Genomic DNA, 18427 nt, shown 5'->3' with positions numbered 1-18427 from the left:
AAACAAGTTTTGTTTATGATTCATCCCGGTCCGCGCCGCGGTTCGTCACAGCGTGTCATATCTCACGGTTCGATCTCTGTTATCGGCTGCAGTTGCTCTCCCCGCTCGGAGCAGCTGACAAACAAACAGCAGAGGCTGCGCTCACCCCACAGACCACACAAGCGCTGACCTCCTCAGCTGTCAGGACAGCAGCGAACCCCTGGTGTCCTGCTTCAACAACTCGGCGTTGCTCCCCACCGGTCGGAGCGCAGTTCTTCCGGAGAGAGATGCTGTCATAGCCCCCCCTGCACCGCCGCGGACACAGCAGCCTCCTTCCCCGCCCGCGCCTTTCCCCCGGTTCGTCTCTGGCTGGCCGTGGCGGCAGCAGTGCGGATGTGGAGCCCGCAACGCAGCGCTCTTCACCCGACGGCAAGCACCGGAGAAGATGAAATGTTTTTCCCGTTACCTCCCGTACCTCTTCCGCCCTCCGAGCACCATCCTGTCCTCCACTTGCCACACCGAAGGTAGGGTGGGACCCCCCTGGCGGGGGGGCTTCCACGGCTCCGTGAGTTGCTTAATTCGTGCGGGGCTGCGAGTGACATAATTGGGTGTCCCCGAGACATGCGTGTGCAGAAGTTGTGCTGGCGTTGCTTTTTGCAGATGTGTCATAGTGCATTAAGTTGTGTTGTGTTTAAAAAAAAAAAATAAATATATATATATATAGGCTATAACACCAAAGGGGAGGATGTTAACATTTCTGATGCAAATAACAAAAATTTTATGGAGGGTTTTCTTCTGATTGTGAACTTACGTGACGTAGGATAAATTTAGTCAAGAATACAGAAACTCAGTTTGCGGAGTTGCATGACACCTACCCCCTTTGGCCTCCTACCCCTTTATCCCTCAGCCCTATAGACATGGGTCTGCGTGAGATTCTTAAGGTGTCATAGGCATTTAGGCAAAAGATTAAAACAAAAATGTACAACATAAAATAATTACTTTCGTTAAAAACAGAAAAATTCTGAAATATTGTGATGTTACAAGTGGAAATGTGCAGCCTGTAGCAGTGGTACCTAAACTTTTCTGCTTCTGACTCTCAAATAATCAGTGGAAAGTGGAGACGTGTGACTGCCACAGTTTATTAAACAACTAGTATCTCGTTTAAACGAGAGTATGAGAGTACGAACAGCGTCAAACAGCCAGTATATTGTTTTTTCTGTAATGTTAATCTTGTAAGTACAATTTTCTTGGAGTCCAAATGTTCACAGCAAAGGTCAGCAACTCCAGTCCTCGAATGCCTCTGTTCTGCAACTTTTGGATGCATCAGAGCACCAACAATCCTGAATCAAAGAAATGGTTAATGAACAGGTTTTTGGAAAACTCGCTGATGCACCAAATAGGTAATTCAACCTTTTTATTCAGGTAAAAGTGGCAAAAAACTGACCTGCAGGGAAAGGGAAGACCAGTGAGAAATTATTGTTTGCCCCATACACCCAGAAATAGTCCTGATCATTTCAGTACAGTTTCTGACATATTTAATTTTTTAAAAATTATTTTGCACTAGAGGTTTTTATGGACAGTCATCAGACAGGAAATGTACAGAGAGAGAAGGGAGGAAGACGCACAGAGAAGGTCTCTGGGTCAGGAATGAACACCGAATGGCTGCGTGGAGGACAGTAGCTCGCTCTGCCTCTACACCCCACATTTTATTTTTCTAAACCTTGTTTTAAGCAGTACCTGCTTTGTTTAGCGATTGCTCCTTTCCTTATTCATGCCGTTCAGAATGTGTATTACCCTGAAACATGACGGGGTATTTTCCCAGACTTACACAGACTTGTATTATTGAAATTCCCCACCCTGATAGCAGAAACTTAAATGACTTTACATCCTTGCTGGTCAATTCATCCTGCTGATTGTGCTGTCAGATGTGGCCCAGGAGGGGTCTGAGTCTTTGTATAACCAGCCATTTACTAGGTCATAACATGGAGACGAAAGCATTGCATTATTTAGCTTTGGATGGTTGCCCTTCTTCCTTCCTGTGTAAGCTCTGGCCTTCTGCTTCAGCTCTTTGGCACAGGAAGTAAGATACTGAATACCAGTACGTTGTGGTCATACTCAAAGCCCCTGGTATCCTGACCTATTTCTGAACTATGCGTTATATTTTCATACAACAAATCAAGTCTTCAGTGGGTGGTTCTCAAACCGTGATAGAAGCACCACTGGAGGTACCTGAGCTGCTCTTCGTGGTACTCAGACTACATTTTGGTATTGCAAAGTAAATACAAGCATGTTAATTAACTATTTGTATGATTTGATGCAACATACAAAGAAAATCCAAGGTTATGTTTATAGCACTATTTTGTTTTCTCTTCTCCAAACTGATTTCCTTTTCCTATAGTTGCTATTATGAAATGGATAGTGCTTAATTTCTACATATATGTAAAATAGATTACATAAAGTTGTGCACCAATGTTTTTTTTAAACTAATATCTGTATGCCAGGCTCTTAAAAAGTCAGGGTCTCCTGAAACATCTTTACATGAACCTTGATTAATATTTCTCTAGAAGTTTTGAAAATTTAGACTGAAAGAAAAAGCAGCAAAAGTTTAAAGGAAAAACTGAAAGATTTTTAAAAACCCTGAAGAATCGTCGTTCGGGATAAGTTCAAATGACTACAAGGAAGTCTTCCACCTTAGAAGGATGATATAAAAAAGTTTTTTTTTTAAAATTCAGAATAAAAAAACAAAACAACTTAAACTAATAACATAATAAAAATCAGTAAGGTACAAAGGCTCAACTTCAACCTATGTGGTGCACTTTGAATGTTTTTAAATAGAATCAGACAGGTTTTTTTTGACATAATAATAATAATAATAATAATAATAATAATAATAGTAATAATAATAATAATAATAATAATAATAATAATAATAATAATAATTAGACCAAAAGGTTTGTGTTTTCTGTACATCACTCTTGTCTGCAGCACAGCGTAGCTTGATTGGTTTTAATACATGTACAAGGTCAGCATGGTCAATATAACATTCATATAATGTCTACATGAATGTTATGCTAAAATGCACCAACAGCCAATGTCATTGGTTGCTGCCATTCTACCATCTATATCATATATCGTAGGATATATCGCAGGATATTATTGCTTTTCTAATAATGGTGTTGTGTGTTTTTCAGGTAAGTGAGGCTCATGCACTTGCTAATCCAGGTGATGTAAAAGAAAATGTGATTTATGAGACCAGGCCAGCATTTTTCATATTTCCGTAGCCAAATTCAACTCTCTATTGTTGGAGAGTTTTGGGTGGTGGACAGGAATCACCAAGTTGTGATGCCTTGCTTATTCTATCTTTTTTATCAAAGTCAGTGTGAACTTCTTCAGCTATTTGGTCTACAGTTGTTTTTTTCTGGTAAATGGGGCCACATTGGATTGCCATTACCCATTTCCCCTGCTTCACACATCAACTTTAGACAAGATGTTCACCAGCCACCTGTTTAATAAATCCCACACCTTAGCTATCACGACTAGATTGGCCGTTATGTAATGCCCAAATTTGCAAAAAAATAAATAAATAATAACAGCGTAAGAATAATTCTTTTTTTTTAAAGTGGAATTTTATCTCTTAAAGTCAATGCCAAATTGTTCTGATGATGTGCAGTAATATCAGAAACGTCATGTTAAAGCTAGATGTTACGAAGTGAAGCTGACAAGAAACCCTTCTTTCTTGCCTCAGCCTCTGCCGTCCCCTTAACTCACTGTCTGACTCTCAATCCCTCTGTGTGTCATCAGGGATGGGTATAATAGGAGAAAGGGATAGATCACGGACCGTGGATCTTAGTGCTCAGCCACAGTAACATGATCCGGCGCTGCTCTCTTTGTGCACGGCCGTTACGAAACAGTCGGAGTCAGAAAGCAAAAAGCGAGAGAGGTTTGTTGGGTCCAGTGTGCTGGAGGCTGCCAGGGTGTGATGATGACACAGCAGATGACCCTGGAAATGTGATGAGTAAAGGAGGCGCTCACCATCTCCTCTGTGCACTATTTTTTATTTTTTTTTCCACGCTAAGTCATGCAATTACTTGCGTGACTTGAGGTTATTTTAAACTGACTTTTAAAAGTCTTCGGAGGCCGGTCAGTGCATTATGATAATCTTTTTTTTTTCTTGTCTGCTGTTTCCAGCTGAGCAGAGTTTACCCCAGGGAAGATGAGTGTGCATTCACCATGTTGGTGGAAAATGCATTGCATAAGCGGTGTACTAGACGTGTGTGTGTGTGTGTGTTTTCCTTTTGTTTATCGGGGCCATTATGAGGAATATTGTGCCAGCATCACTTTGATTCACCTGGGTCCAGTCTCTGAGGGGCGCAGTATCAACTTTTTGTCAGCCTTTCCTTTGACCCAGTAAGTGTAAATGAAGTTCTAAAAAGGTTTCATCTAAGTTTTGTCCTTGGTGTACTCTCTTTCTGTTTTTTTCTTTCTTTCTTTCTCCTGTTTCACATCAATCCTGTCAGTTCTGCTGTGATGGATTAAGTCTTAAACTTTTCTGACAGCGGTTTGTGTTTGAGTCATGAAAAAACGTGGTTCCCTTAGTGACACCTCGCCATTTTTCAGGCTGCTCCCACTCCTGCGTCAGCTTCCTCATCTTCCTACTTCCGTTTGTTGCTCTTGGTGACAGAAACCCCTCGGCCCATCATTTGTTTTAGAGAAATTTGTTCGAATTTTATCATTGCAGCTAATGACAGGGACTCGAACAAGTGTCCTCGTGCGTTGTTTCTTTAATGCACTGGGTGATTAATTTATAAAAGGAGCAGTTTGTGGCGCCGGTGCCTGGAGGCGGGGAACTTCTGTCATTGCTCTGACAAAGCGGGCTGTGGGTGCGCGACTTAGGCATGGTTTCCATGCCGGTGTGCATGCGTTCTGTTATCATAAGTCCCGCTGTGTTGTTGCTTGCCTGACAGACAGTCAGACAGACCGACAACTCAGTGCTCTGAAGGCACTCCTCAGGATAGTCCCGACCTTGAACACACCGCCTGGGACAAACACTCGTCACGTACTTGACACACTTGTGCACATGTCTGCTCTGTTTCATCTTTAACAAGCTGAATATGCTTGTTAAAGCAAAATTCCAGCAAAATTCAACCAGATAAAATTGATGATAGCATCTGGGTAACATAATGTGGTTATTTGAACTGGCCTTGGAGTCTTATCTGATGATAAAAACCACAATCTACTTCACATAATAGTCTTTTTGACTAGCCGAGCAGCAGCGCTCTGCACGAAGAACAAACAAGAACTGATTTGTGAAATGGACTGCTGTTACTAGGATTTAATTGCGCAATAGAATTGTGTCTGGGAAAGTTGTTTAGCCATAAATATGCATTTCCTTTTACGTAATTGATCTGTGGAGGATAGACAGATAATCGAGAAAAGTTCTGAAAGCTCCAGTAAAATCCCACTTAAAAAAAAAAAGTGGATGCTGTTCAACAGTAGTACAGAGATTGATAATATAAGGTCACACAAACACCTTGGTCTCTGTCATTTCCCTCAGAACTGCTTTGATTCTTTCTCCTTTAGGTTTTGAATAACCTCCCCAGAGATTCTGATCTGTATTGACCTGAAAGCATCACACAACAGCTGTAGATTTGTTGGCTGAACGTCCATGTTGCCAATCTTCTGTTTCACGACATCCACCCCGTTGGATTGAAATCAGACAATAACAGAGCCACAGTCAACTCAGCTTCATGTTCAGGAAACCATTTTAACAGCTTTTGAGTTTTTGTGTGGATTGTGGACATAAAATGATGGACATTTAATAACAACATTAAAGCCTTGCACATTGTGTATTGGTTTTAAAAATGGAAGTTGATAGATTGCAGAAAGCACAATCCTGTCAGACATATCCAAAAGACATGTCAGCCCATAGATAAGTACACAGTTATAGATGTAAATGTGTGTCAAAGTAAGATGGTGAAAAGAAGAGGGGGATCAGGACACAGAAACCACTGCACCAGCGCAACTTTTAAGCACCGCGAGTTTGGTCGTCTTTGGTTGTGGGAGCTTTTAATCGGCAGTCAGTGAATGTGTTGCACTGAGCAACAGACCTTGGATTAAAGCTTAGAGATTTTTTATTATGACTTTCAATATTTTCTACAGCAACAAGATTTTGCTTTTGCCACAAAGGCCAGTGATCATTCAGTGTGAACCCGAAGCTGAAGGAGAACCAATAAAACTATCCCCGACATAACTAAACAACCAACCTCCTTTGGGCTCACCATTATGAGTAATCAGAGAAAAAAATAATTATTGTCATAACCACTTTACTGTTATGGTGACAACTTATGAGCTCCAATTTCCGGAGGTTGGGTTTCTTGCCGTCTCCCTCATGATTAGGTCCGTGGGTCAAATTTAAGTCAGGACTGGTTGAGTCTTTCCAAAAATGTTAATGAAACAGCTTGACACAATGACTAGCTAATTTCCAATCGAAATCTGCTGGAAGTATAAATCATTTTGTGCTCAGCTGCATAACTTGACGTTCAGTCATTAGTTCCATGTTGATATGAGGTACTTCACTTTGTTGAAACATTGGTTTACTTCTATCTTTATCTGCAGAACAAAAAGTAAGGTTGTGAGAAGAGTACAGATTATAGTCACATTTTGCACCAAAGCCATCACCGCTGTTTATGGATATATGGATGATAAAACAATTTGATCCAGGAAACAGAGATTAAATATTACTCCTCACAATATAACACTTTGAAAGAATAACGTTGAGAACCCTTGCTGTGTCTGTTCAGGCTGATTATTCTCACGGCGAAGTGTTTCACCGGGTGCCTAAATGTGCAGATTGTATGCAGTTACAAGCAGTGGGAATCGTTCCAATAGAAACAGCTGGCACTGATCTCTAATAAAGGAGGAATGCAAACACAATGTCATGTTTAGCAAATACAAACTGAGGTCCAGGATTTGTAATGTTTACGGTCAAACACAAGCCGTGTCCCACGGCTTGTCCTCACCTCCATTTAGCGATGACTTCGGTCAAGGTGAGTCAAATGAAGGGGAACAAATCCACTTGGAAGAAAACGCTTTCAATGTAAAATATGATTCAGAAAAATGAGGGGGATGTAATAAAGCAATCTGCGGTGAGATAAAAAAAAAAAAAATCCCCACCAAGGCCTATCTCAACATGATGTTCTCTCTCACAGTGAGAAGAAAACACCGCAGCATATCAATGTTTTCTTCTCACACAGCTCTTGCTCCCAATCTCACTTTACCACAAACACTTCCTGCTAGGTTTCCACATGAAAACAAGGAGAGAGAGGAACAGAGAGAGAGAGAAAGCGACAACGCTTATAGTGTTATTCCAGCCAAAGCAGCGCTGTCAGTTTCACAACATGCAGGACCTGAACATGTCTTTGAAATCCTGGCCCATGAGGTTTGCCGTCTAACCGTGGGGTTTTAAACCTGGTCTGTTAAGTAAAGTAGACTTTGTCTCTGTTGGGAGCAGCAAAGCCAGACACAGAGGCTCCTTATCAGGCTGAACTGCTTGGGCCTTTGCTCTGCCTCACAAGGCTGCGCAGAGACACAGCTACTACTGGGATTGGAGTAAATATAGAACAACAGGATGGGCTTCCTCTTTCTCTCTGGCCTCCCTCTGCACCCATCTGCTTCTGCTGATTTAGAAGAGGTCTCGTTCGCATGACCTTTTGTAAAAACCAACTTTTAAATCATTATTTTAGTGGAGAATGTCGACATTTTTCTTCCATTTTTTTTAAAGTAAGCAAATAAATAATAAATCTTCAATATACCCTCAGGATCTGTAAGGTTGTTTTCTTCAATGAAGACGTGAAGACAAAATGATTCAAAGCTGCGTTTGGAAGTGTTGAGAACATGGCAGGTGCCACTCAACAGCGGGGCCTGCTTGTACGCATCGCAGCCTTTCAAACTTATGAAGGTAGATGCAAACAGTGCAGCTCAGATGAAACATTAATGAGTCTGTGCAGAAGCAGGGAAGAGGATATTCGACTGATTAGAAGGACAAATCATAGTGCAGATGATAAAACACGGCGTCGCGCATACTTTAAGCAGTGAGAGAAAAACACAACAATTCACATTTGGGAACATTTAGTTCCCAAGTGACACCAGAACCAGAGGTCTGGACCTCTTTTATTGTTTCTAATTTCTTCAGTCTCTCTTGCCAAGGCTTTTTGTGCACACCAAATGATAATTTATCCATTTGAATTCAGAATCTTTCCCGTCCAGGACAAGGTTATTACTGCTGACTAAAACTGAGAGAAAACTGAGGAAAGACTTTTGTTAACTAAAATTATGCATATAATATCTTTCCTTTTCATGTTCCTGGACCAATATTAATGTTTCAAACTGAGTTGAAATTGAATATATTTTTTGAAAATTGCACCTTCGGTTGAATATTCATTATACAATCGCAATACAATATTTTGACCTTTTTGAATTCTGCACCTAAAAGTTAACACAAGCTAAAGTGACTGAAACTATACCAAAACTGACCAAAATTTAATTAATAATGACTAATATAAACTGGCAAACCCACTCTAAAAGCTAATTCAAACTTACTGAATTAGACAAACAAAAAGTCACAGCAAAATATCACTAAAGGTCCAGCCCTGATGAAAAATCCGAAACTATTATAACCACGATTCAGGGTCATGAAGGACAGGAAGCTCCCTGCCTATTTCCTCCAATGCGTACCGAACCATATTAAGCTGGTTTATAATTAGCAACTTAACTGACTGGGATGAAGCTGAGAAAACTCAGATTTACAGCGGAGGCCGTCCAGTTAAGAGGTGACAACGCTCACTACGGCGTGTCGCCTCAAGAATAACAATGGAAACCGAACAAGATGCTCCAGGAAAACAAGGCAGGAGATGAATCAGCTGTCATTTCCTCTCTGGACAGAAAACAAACCGTTTTACAGTCTGAAACACAGCAGAACAGGGTGTTTATCTTTAAACTGGAACAATGGCCGAGATCCTATTAGATCTCACTTTAGGTGCCCTTTTGTTTTTGTTTTTTTTTTACAGTTTCCAAGCATTAGTTTTTAATACAACCCTAAAAATAGTCATTCCTTACTGCTGAGGCATCAAGATATTGCCTGTGTAAAATAACCCGAGCACTAACATTTGATATGAAACAGGGATCACAACCAAAACACAGTTTAGAGAAGCTGTGGGGTGTTGATGGAAGCCTTTATTGTTTTCACGATGTAATGTGGTGTGTCTGTCTGTGAGAAACAGAGAGAACGAGAGAGGGAAGGAGCTTCTTTTCACCTTACTCCACACTGTGCTGAAAGGTTTTGCTGTTATGTCTGGACACTGTTCTACACAGGAGATTAATAATGTAGCCTAATACAGTCTGAGGCCGCAAACTGCACCCGTACCAGTGTGCTTCTAAAGCCTAACGCTGCTTTACATGATATAAAACAGACTCATGCGAAATCACAAACTAAAGCTATGACTATTAAAGTTCTTTTTTTAATTCAGGTAACTACTTTTTTAATTTTTTTTTTACTGTTTGTTCCAAAATTTGTAGAAATGTCCTGTAAGCCTATCCAAACATGGTTTGTGTCGGCCATGTTGGTGATGGTACGAAACAAAGATGATTGAAAACGCCTAACTGTCAGCGTAACAGGAGTCACATAGAAATGCATGAGAACAAATGTGCTGCGGAGAAGACGGGAGAAAAAACAGTTTGAACACATTCTCCAATGACAGGCATCTTCTTTATGTGAAAATAACTGTTTATTTGTTTTTTCTGCCAATTCTCGTTTAACCGTGAGAATCCCATGCCCTTTCATTTGTCTACATGTCTAGCCTTGCTGAAACTGATATGCTGCTGTATTATAGTGGCTCTGAAAGGACCAATATATGGGTTTCTAAGCAATAAATAATTTTATTATATCTCATGTCTGATCAAGAACTTTGTTTTCTCTGCATCTTAGAGTCACGCGAAGGCTTGTCACCTTTCCAATAAATTGCTCTGAGATTTTTTTTTTCTAGTTAAAGCATTGAATTATGAGATCAAGTAACAAAAAAAACTTTTTAAACATGAATTGTTTTTATAAGGCTTTAAAAATGACTCAAAAAATGACTCAAAATCACCAACATCATCTATAATTTGCCTAAATATAAAAAGGTCCAGCCAGAGACCCAGTCTGTTTTAATGTGTGAATATTAGAAGGTATGACAGTGAATAACATAATTCACTAAGATGTGGCTCAGATTGATTATGGTTAAGCATTAAGAATTATTAATATATCTTGAAGCAGCAGATACATTACTAAAAAAACTTTTAAAAAGTTGGTTTACAGCTGATATTCGCTTTCATGTTGACTTTTTTTCTTTCAACCATCCATTTCTGCTGTTTGTTTTGCCCAACTCCGGCTTTTTTCCAGGCTTTTTTTCTCATTGGACTTTCATAAGGTTATAAAATCTACACCGCACGGTGGGATTATGCAAACGTGACCAACGGTCGGGCAGATCAAAAGTTATCTCAACAGCATCGAATGACAGCAAAATTAATTCAGTGGACACAATCTCCATTAGGAAGACAAGCTGAAACCAAAGAAAATGGGTCCATTCTATACTTTCCTGTCAAATGCAAATTCAGACTGCAACCCCTGTCAAAACCAATAGAATTGCTACATTGGAGGGCTGACCAATCAAAAAAATCAGCAAAATTGTTGAAATCAATAGCACTATTTCTTTTTTTTTTTTTCAGATCAAAAGGTAGAGAGTCATTTTGATATTTGGAAATATTTCGCGGCATTAAGAGCAAATAAAAAAAAAATCAGAACTACTACAGAACGTCCTCTGGTTTTAGGTGATCTTGGACTCTTTGAAGCAAAGACTTGAAAGATATAACTGGGAAGAAACAAAAATACTAAAAAGCCCCTAAAAATATTCATTTATCAGCTGTGTAAGATGGATTCTACAAATTTCTTCATAATTTTCCCTATTAAGATAGAGATTATAATCTAATTCAATTGTATTTTAGAGCTCGGAAACATTTATTAGGTTTTTTTTTTATTAGTTTTTTTATTCACTTTGTCCAAATTGACTTTTATGACGTGATTAAATTATGATCCCTGATCAAATCAAAATAACTGAATATAACTTCCTGCTAGTAAACATTATTCAGTGGAGACCCATTGCCACATTTTCCCATAATATATTGTGAAATGATTTTACCAAAAATGCTTTAGACATGTCAGTGGTTGATGCAGAAAACTGTGGATACAAACTGATACGTATCCAGTATCAGATGAGTTTTTCTCTGTTGAACAGCTGACTGGGCACTTTCCAAGAGTGGTGATTTATTTATTTTTTGACAAGAGTTGTATTTTATTGAACTTTGCATGTCAAGTATATTGAAGTTACTAAAGATATTCTTTATGTCAAATGGATAAGGCGTATGAAGATATATGTGATGGACTCTGCAGCTCTAAACTTTGCATTTCTGTGCAGTCAAAAACCGTTTACCTCTAAAATCAGCAAGAGCAAAAGTATTCACACTGTAAACTGTTCTTTTTTTTTTAAAACCTTTACGACATATTTTATTGGGATTTTATGTGACCGACCAAATGCACCTCATATTTCATTTTGAAGTAGATTTGAAATGTTTTTTGAACGCTTTTACAAACAAAAACCCAAAAATATTTCCAGTACAACAAATGACTGAACATCTGCCAAAAGTTGACACCCATATTTTCCTGCCAGGTCTTTTGACACACAGGTCTTTTGACACACAGATGACAAAAAAAAAATCCTTTCTGGCATTTTAAAGAGGACAAGAATCATGGGTCACATGTTGCTTGAATGGGATCTGGAACTGTGAACCTTTAATAAATTGCACTATTGTCTGACACAGCAGTTACCTGTACAAATGTAGCAGCGAGAGGAGGTTTGCACTCATTCAATTAATCTCAGTTTTGTTCACTTTCTGTAACCCCGACTCTCTGATTTGCTCACATTGATTTGCTCAAATGGCTCTGTGACCCACCTAGCATAAAGTGTGTTTGTAGGCCTGCTGTGAGACAAAGTGGGGTACTGAGCTCAAATTAGGTTTCCCACCAGCAGCCAATTTTACGCTTGGAAATAGCTTACAGTAAATATTTTTAGGGGCCGAAACCCAACATGCTCCAATCAACGGGTCCTTTGAAGGAGAGTTTTATTTATTTATTTCTTCGTTCAGGCTGAAGTGACCCACGTCCTGCCTTGCCTCAGGACTTCCACTCGCCGGAGATAAAACTATGATGTGGCTATTACATACGACGAGGGGCCATCTTTCAGCGGAGCATTTGAAAGAAAGTGCTGCTCATTCTAGGAACAAAGTGGAGCCGAGCGTGTGATGGATGGGGTGGCGGTGCTTACGCGGGGAGCAGGGAAGATGAGAGTGCAGATTTTTGTTTGGAGGAAGGAGCTCTTTTCCGGCAGACTCAGGCTTTGGCTCTGACACACTGCTCTGCCTGTTTTTTTTTTTTTTTTTTTTGGTTGTTTGTTTTTTTTTTACCGCGCTGGCGATTAACCAACCTCTACTTACCAACCCACCACCCCAACACGTTATTCTTTTCCTCTCCGTCTAACGTTTTGGCTCATTCCTCCCCTTCTTGATCCTCATCTTGACTCTCATTCATCGCCTCCTTCCTTTAGCTCTGTTTCAAATCCCTTCACCTTTGCCCCTCCACCCCCCTGTTTTTCATACATCCCCAATAAAGCATTTTCTTCTGTCTGCCGGTAGTACGGACGGGTGTGGGGTAGGCCTCCAGGTTTCCATAGTGATACTTTGTGTGCTGATGTCATTAGTATTGACGGTGTGTAACTAGGCCAAGCTGTCCATGCACAGGGACTGATCTTGTTTACCTCAAACTTGAGCAAGTCACTTTTTGATGAGTGCGACGCCACATGCATAAGCTTCTCTCGATAGAACCGTAACGCTTCGCCTTTTACATAGCTTTCGTTTTCCTCTGCCAGCTCACCGAGTTTAATAATACAACTTTGTTATGTATATTTTAAAAAAAAAAATATTCCTACCTCTTGAAACTTTTCACATTTCGTTGTACTACCACCACAGAATTCACCGTGCTGTACCGGGATTTTATGTGGACGATCAAAGCAGTAGGAAATTGTGTAAAAGCGTCATTTTCAATTTTGCTTTTCCACAACAAATTGTGAAACACCGTGTGGTGGAAAACTACCAACCCATGCCCACAGTGAAACATGGTAGTGATGGCATCATGGCTTTCTTCAATTCAGGAAGAAAACCAGTGAGAAGCTGCAAGTCTTGAAAATTAGACAGAAATTCATTTTCCAGCAAAACAGTGGCATTCAGCTAGAGCTGCAATGCATAATTTGCATCAAATTAAATGGTAGTGAATGTCCAGGCCCTTTGAAAATTTATGGCAAGACTTGAAAATTGACTGCACTCGAGCTATATCCTAAATGATAATTGACAAAACAAAAAATCCTCTCTCTTGCTGTGCAAAGCTCAGAAAAAAAGCTTCCAGCTCAAAAAGCACAGTCTTGTTTAAGAGGACCAGAGAACCAAGGTGATGCCACATCATCTCAAAGTTTTATTTGTTAAAGCACATGTTTTAATCCCATCTGTCCCTTTCATTTTACTTCATAAGTACTCCCTGCTCTGTGCTGACCTGGTCTATAAAAATCTCCATTAATCGCATTGCAGTTTGTCGTCGCAATGTGACAATGTTCAATGTGACATGTGGATCCTTTTGTAAGGTGTTGTATGTAAATGACTTGAGTCAGTACTCCCACTGATGCTCTTTTAACTCGTCCTTGACATAGTGCCGAATGACTCGGTTACTTTGTTTGCACCAGGAAAAGATGTGACCGTAGACCGTCACTTCCTGTCCTCCCGGCTTTTTCAACAGCTTTCCTGCCTGAAAGAAAAGGATGTTTCTCCCCTATCCCCCCCTTTGCTCAACTCGCCTCGGAAATGCATGCCAGGTTGTTAATGTAAACACATGTTTCCTGAGCATTTTGCGCTGACTTCTCAAATTACAAAGCTGCTCCCTGTCCGTCTTCTCCTCTGGCAGCTGGCTTTGCTCGAAGCTAACAGGTTCCAACGCCTGCGCCGCCAGAGTAATTAGTTCTGCTCAGTTTCTGAAACCATCAACGGACAAAATGTGGATCCATTATTGATGCTGTCACATGCTATCTTCTACCCAGGAATGTAGACCCATTTTGATCACATCTAAATTTCTCTTTGTAGTTTCCTGTTAGAATTTTTTTTTATTGTATTGCATGATTATAATACAAGATTGCAGATTGTCCAAGTGCTGTTTGCTGCAAAAATCTGAAAATACAATGATTTCCTGCTCAGAGTTGTAGATGTTTTTGTCTGCTGAGCGGCTCCACTGGATGGCAGCCTGACCTAGTTTGTGATTAATTCATCTAATATTTAACTATATTTTCCAGTCGTAGGCCAGAAGAGTCAGATATGGACCTTTATGAATGTTTTACTTTTGAAATAAAACATTTAATTTTCTTAGGTATTGTATCAGTACCAATCAATGAAAGTTTTGTGCCTTCACTTTCTTTGCATGGATTACAACAACAACAACAACAACAAAAATACGGCATGTTTATAAAGATTGAGGCCTGGTATAACTCTTTCAGCATGTTGGAAAAGGTCAGGATTTTGATATATTTAGATCTCTTTTGAGTTGACTCACCTGATTTCAAGCCCATCGATCAAAACCAAGGAGGAGTTTGAGTAAGTGAGGCTGGAAATGATCAAAACGGGGTCAAAATCATTCAATTCAAGATGGCCGACTTCCTGTCTGTTGTGGAACATAGGGATGTTTTGTGTAGGTCTTAGGAAGTGTTACCAGTGTCCCAAGTCTCATACCACTACGAGAAAGTAAGCTAAATGATAAATTATGAAATGTACATGACTGACTTGTGTGAAATTTAATTTAGAACCAAACAAATATCTGGAATAAAATCACACGTGTCTGAAAATTTTAGTCAGAGCCTCAAAGCACTCAGAATTTGAAAAGTGATGGTTTCTGTCATTTTTAAAGGCCTACATTTTCCTCCGCCTTCAGATATTTAACAGATATTTTACAGTGACTGTGTAGAATAAGGGACAGGAAAGCAAAATTTTTCCCAGCTTGGAGAAGAAGAAACAATCACAGCTTTCTACACATATGGACACATGGACAAATTTGAATACTTATTGAATTAACCCTTAGCAATGTGAGCACTCTCCTTTATTCAAGAACAGATGCTCCATTCAAGTGGATTACCTGATGGACCTGGTGATCTTAATTAGATTGAATGTTTCAGAACTAAGCTTTAATTTACGCTTTAATATCTTACAATTCCCATCGGACATCCACTCATCGCTTGTATTTTTAATTTCACCATTTAAGCCAGTCTTTCACTAACGCGGAATAAAGACATCTGTGATCATAAAGCCAAAAATTTATTGCAAAATTTGTCACGATAAAAAAAAAAACATATAAACTTGATCGCTGTCTTTTCAGTTTTTAGAATTTATTAAAGCCAGATCATTTCAGCCATTTTTCCATATCAGGAATCAGATTGATTTATACACTCTTTGACTACCATAAATTTGTTTGGAAATAAAAACAATAAATGAGGTATTTGACTGGGGGAGTCTTTAAAGCACCTGAATACACTGTTGGAATCGAGAGGATCTGATTTCTTTCCCAACTGGTTAATGGCAGAGGCTCCAAATTAATTCAGACTCTTTTTGTCCTCTTTCATACAACAATAAGGTTTCTGAAAGAGCACATCAAACTTTTTTGTTCTCTTTCGATGAATAAAATGACATAATTGGAACATTGTGTTTTTCACTGACTGTTCTGATTGTTCCTACTAATACTTAGTCAAACACATCTAGTTGGTGACTAGGAATATAACCAGTGTAGTGTAGGATTCTGAAGCTTTTTGGAGGAAATTCTGTTTTTTTATTATATTATTTTATTCACCATGAAAGCTTAACAGTGTAATGTTTCTTTCTAGCCAGCTGATGGTGCTCTAACATTGCCTCCTCATTGCTAAAGCTTTTTGCATATTGACTTTTTGTAGGATTGTCTGATCTCTGTGTACAGAAGGAAAGAGAGAAAGAAAAAAAAACAGAATGGGGAAAAAAGTTATCTTATATCTAATTCTCAGGTTCGATGACACAGAACGTGTTTTTGACAGAAAGCCAGAATGATAAACACACAGATGGACACACCGGTTGGCATTTTGTGAGAGAATCTCCCCTCTTACTGCATCACAAATGTCCCAATCCCCGAGGCTGCAGTACTGCTTCCTCCAACCAGATCAATATATTGGAGCAATAACAATTAAGCCCTTCCTAAATGAGAAACCGGCCTGTGGCGATTATCGACATGCTTCTATTAAAGTGGCAAGAATTTATCATCTCTGTTGGAGGGTCTGTTCCCGTTTTAAAGCACGTCCTTTTCATGCGTGCGTTTGTTTGCCTGTAGCAGCAAGAAGAGTGTGGACGGACAGCTTGCCACCCCATGAGCACCACAACTACAGCCTATCTGTGATCCACGCTGGCAGCTGCTCTGCCAAATGGGATTTTCCTGGAGATTACAGCCTATGTGTGACACTGGTGCATGTGTTTTTTGTCTTTGTTGTTGATAGGCTGCGCTATTGGAATGATTCTGTGCTCTATGTGTGTCTCTCTCTCTGTGTGTGTGTGTGCGCGTGCATGTGTGTGTGTGTGTGTTTGGGGAGGAGGGGGTAACTCCTGAGCCGAGGTGCACTGAGAACATGCTCCTTTGTCACATGGGGTTGGTTGGAACATGACTCAATGGCTGCAGGGAAACCTTCCTGGCAAGCTATGGTGAACAAAAATAGGGGGAGGGAGTGCGATCGGATGATGGGTCAGGGCGTTTCTACACTGCTGCTGTTCTAATCAGTGATATTAGCTCTTGTTGATTGGACGCTGTCGATTTCAAATGTTCTGCTCACATGTGCCTGGCATAAAAGACGGTGGTTTAACTGGCAACGTCTTCAGTTTGTGGTGAGAAAGGCATGCAGTGTAGTGGAGAACGTTGCTGCTATGGAATAAAATTCTCTGACGTTAAAAAGAAAAAAATTGTCATCGTGTCAGATTTTTTTTTGTCCCTGAATTTGAATTGCAACCACATATTGAAGTTTATTGGGATTTCATGTGATTTTCTGCGACTATTGAAGAACCAACACGCCGATCCACATTTTAAAACAAGGATGGTGCATTCAGGACGATGCAAAAGTCCGTTTTTCTTCCACACGTAATCATATTGCTTGTGGGCCAAAAGATTTTGTTCTGTTCTCGTCTAGCCAGGACACCTGCATTCGGAAAAGTCCAGATTTGTGGAGTGGATGTCCAATCCATCATTAGAGATCCCACCTGACGTGTGGCTCACATGACGCTGTTTTCCCACTGATGTTTGCAGTTGTGACATTTTCTTTCCATTTTCAGAAGTTAAATTTGAACACTGCTTTATGATGTTGACACATCATAAAGTATAGATTCATGTTATTAACCTTGCTATTAACTTCTCCACCAGTTTATCCTTCATCTGTCTGAAGCATCCCCTTGCTTTTTCCACCAGTCTGTGTTTATTTAAAATCCCAAAAGACAAAAATCTGCTTCCGGTTGGTTTATTCCATAAAAACCCCACCAGGAAGTACAATGTGGAAAAGTTCACAGGGTGGGAATACTTTTATAACGTGTAGAGATGTTTTTCTTTCTTTTTATATGCCTTGTCCTCATCCTGTACGTCTATTTCGCAGAGCCTGTGCTTTGCGGAGAGCTGTCCGCGGTGCTGAACATAAGCTGCACACGGATTCCTGGTCGTGCGTCTGGAGGGCGGCGTTGCAGTCACTCACTAACCTGCTTAACCTACTTTCGACGGGCCGGTCTTTCATGTGGCCACGTAGAGGAAAGTGCTGGAGGATAAATATAGCACGCTAAACACCATGAGCAGCGTCAGTGAGAGCCTTCCAGGCAGCGCGAAGGCTCTTTCCTGCGTCTGCTGCCTCGCCTTTCTCGTCCCTCCTTTCAACGCGCCACTAATCACGTCCGTAATGAAATGCAGCTTTCCTCCGAACATGTTTGTCCCATTAACCCAACTGGTAGAAAATGTGTCGGGATGCGCTTGAACGTGTTTTTTTTTTTTATTGAGATGAATATGTGCAAAAATAATGGCGTTGTAAGATCTTAATTGTCCAATTACAGGGGCAGCTGTTTGTGCTGTATTGCAATGGCAGTTCAATTGCTGTTTCCTAGCAACCAGGGCAGGCACAATGCAACGATTTTCTGTTAAGTGGCATCGTTTCCTCTCAGCAAGAGCACACTGTGTGTTCACTAAACAAATCGTAGCCAGCGCTGCGCGCGCGCGCGTGTGTCTGCAAGC

The 18427-nt window shown here is 40.2% G+C and overlaps 1 protein-coding gene across 1 annotated transcript in view; it reads left to right on the top strand.

The window, feature by feature from the left end:
- The first annotated feature begins 98 nt into the window (after nucleotides 1-98).
- The window catches only part of LOC129362618 (serine/threonine-protein phosphatase 2A 55 kDa regulatory subunit B beta isoform), a 50572-nt gene continuing 32243 nt past the window's right edge, over nucleotides 99-18427 (top strand). The window contains exon 1 of the mRNA XM_055034262.1: nucleotides 99-503. Within this exon, the coding sequence (XP_054890237.1) occupies nucleotides 425-503 (79 nt within the window). The 5' untranslated portion in view covers nucleotides 99-424. The remainder of the gene's footprint in view (nucleotides 504-18427) is intronic.

This window comes from Poeciliopsis prolifica, unplaced genomic scaffold (assembly GCF_027474105.1).
Source record: "Poeciliopsis prolifica strain line A6 unplaced genomic scaffold, Auburn_PproV2 SCAFFOLD009, whole genome shotgun sequence".
NCBI lineage: Eukaryota > Metazoa > Chordata > Actinopteri > Cyprinodontiformes > Poeciliidae > Poeciliopsis > Poeciliopsis prolifica.
The sequence above is the reverse complement of the archived record's forward strand: the minus strand, read 5'-3'. Positions and strand labels throughout refer to the sequence as shown.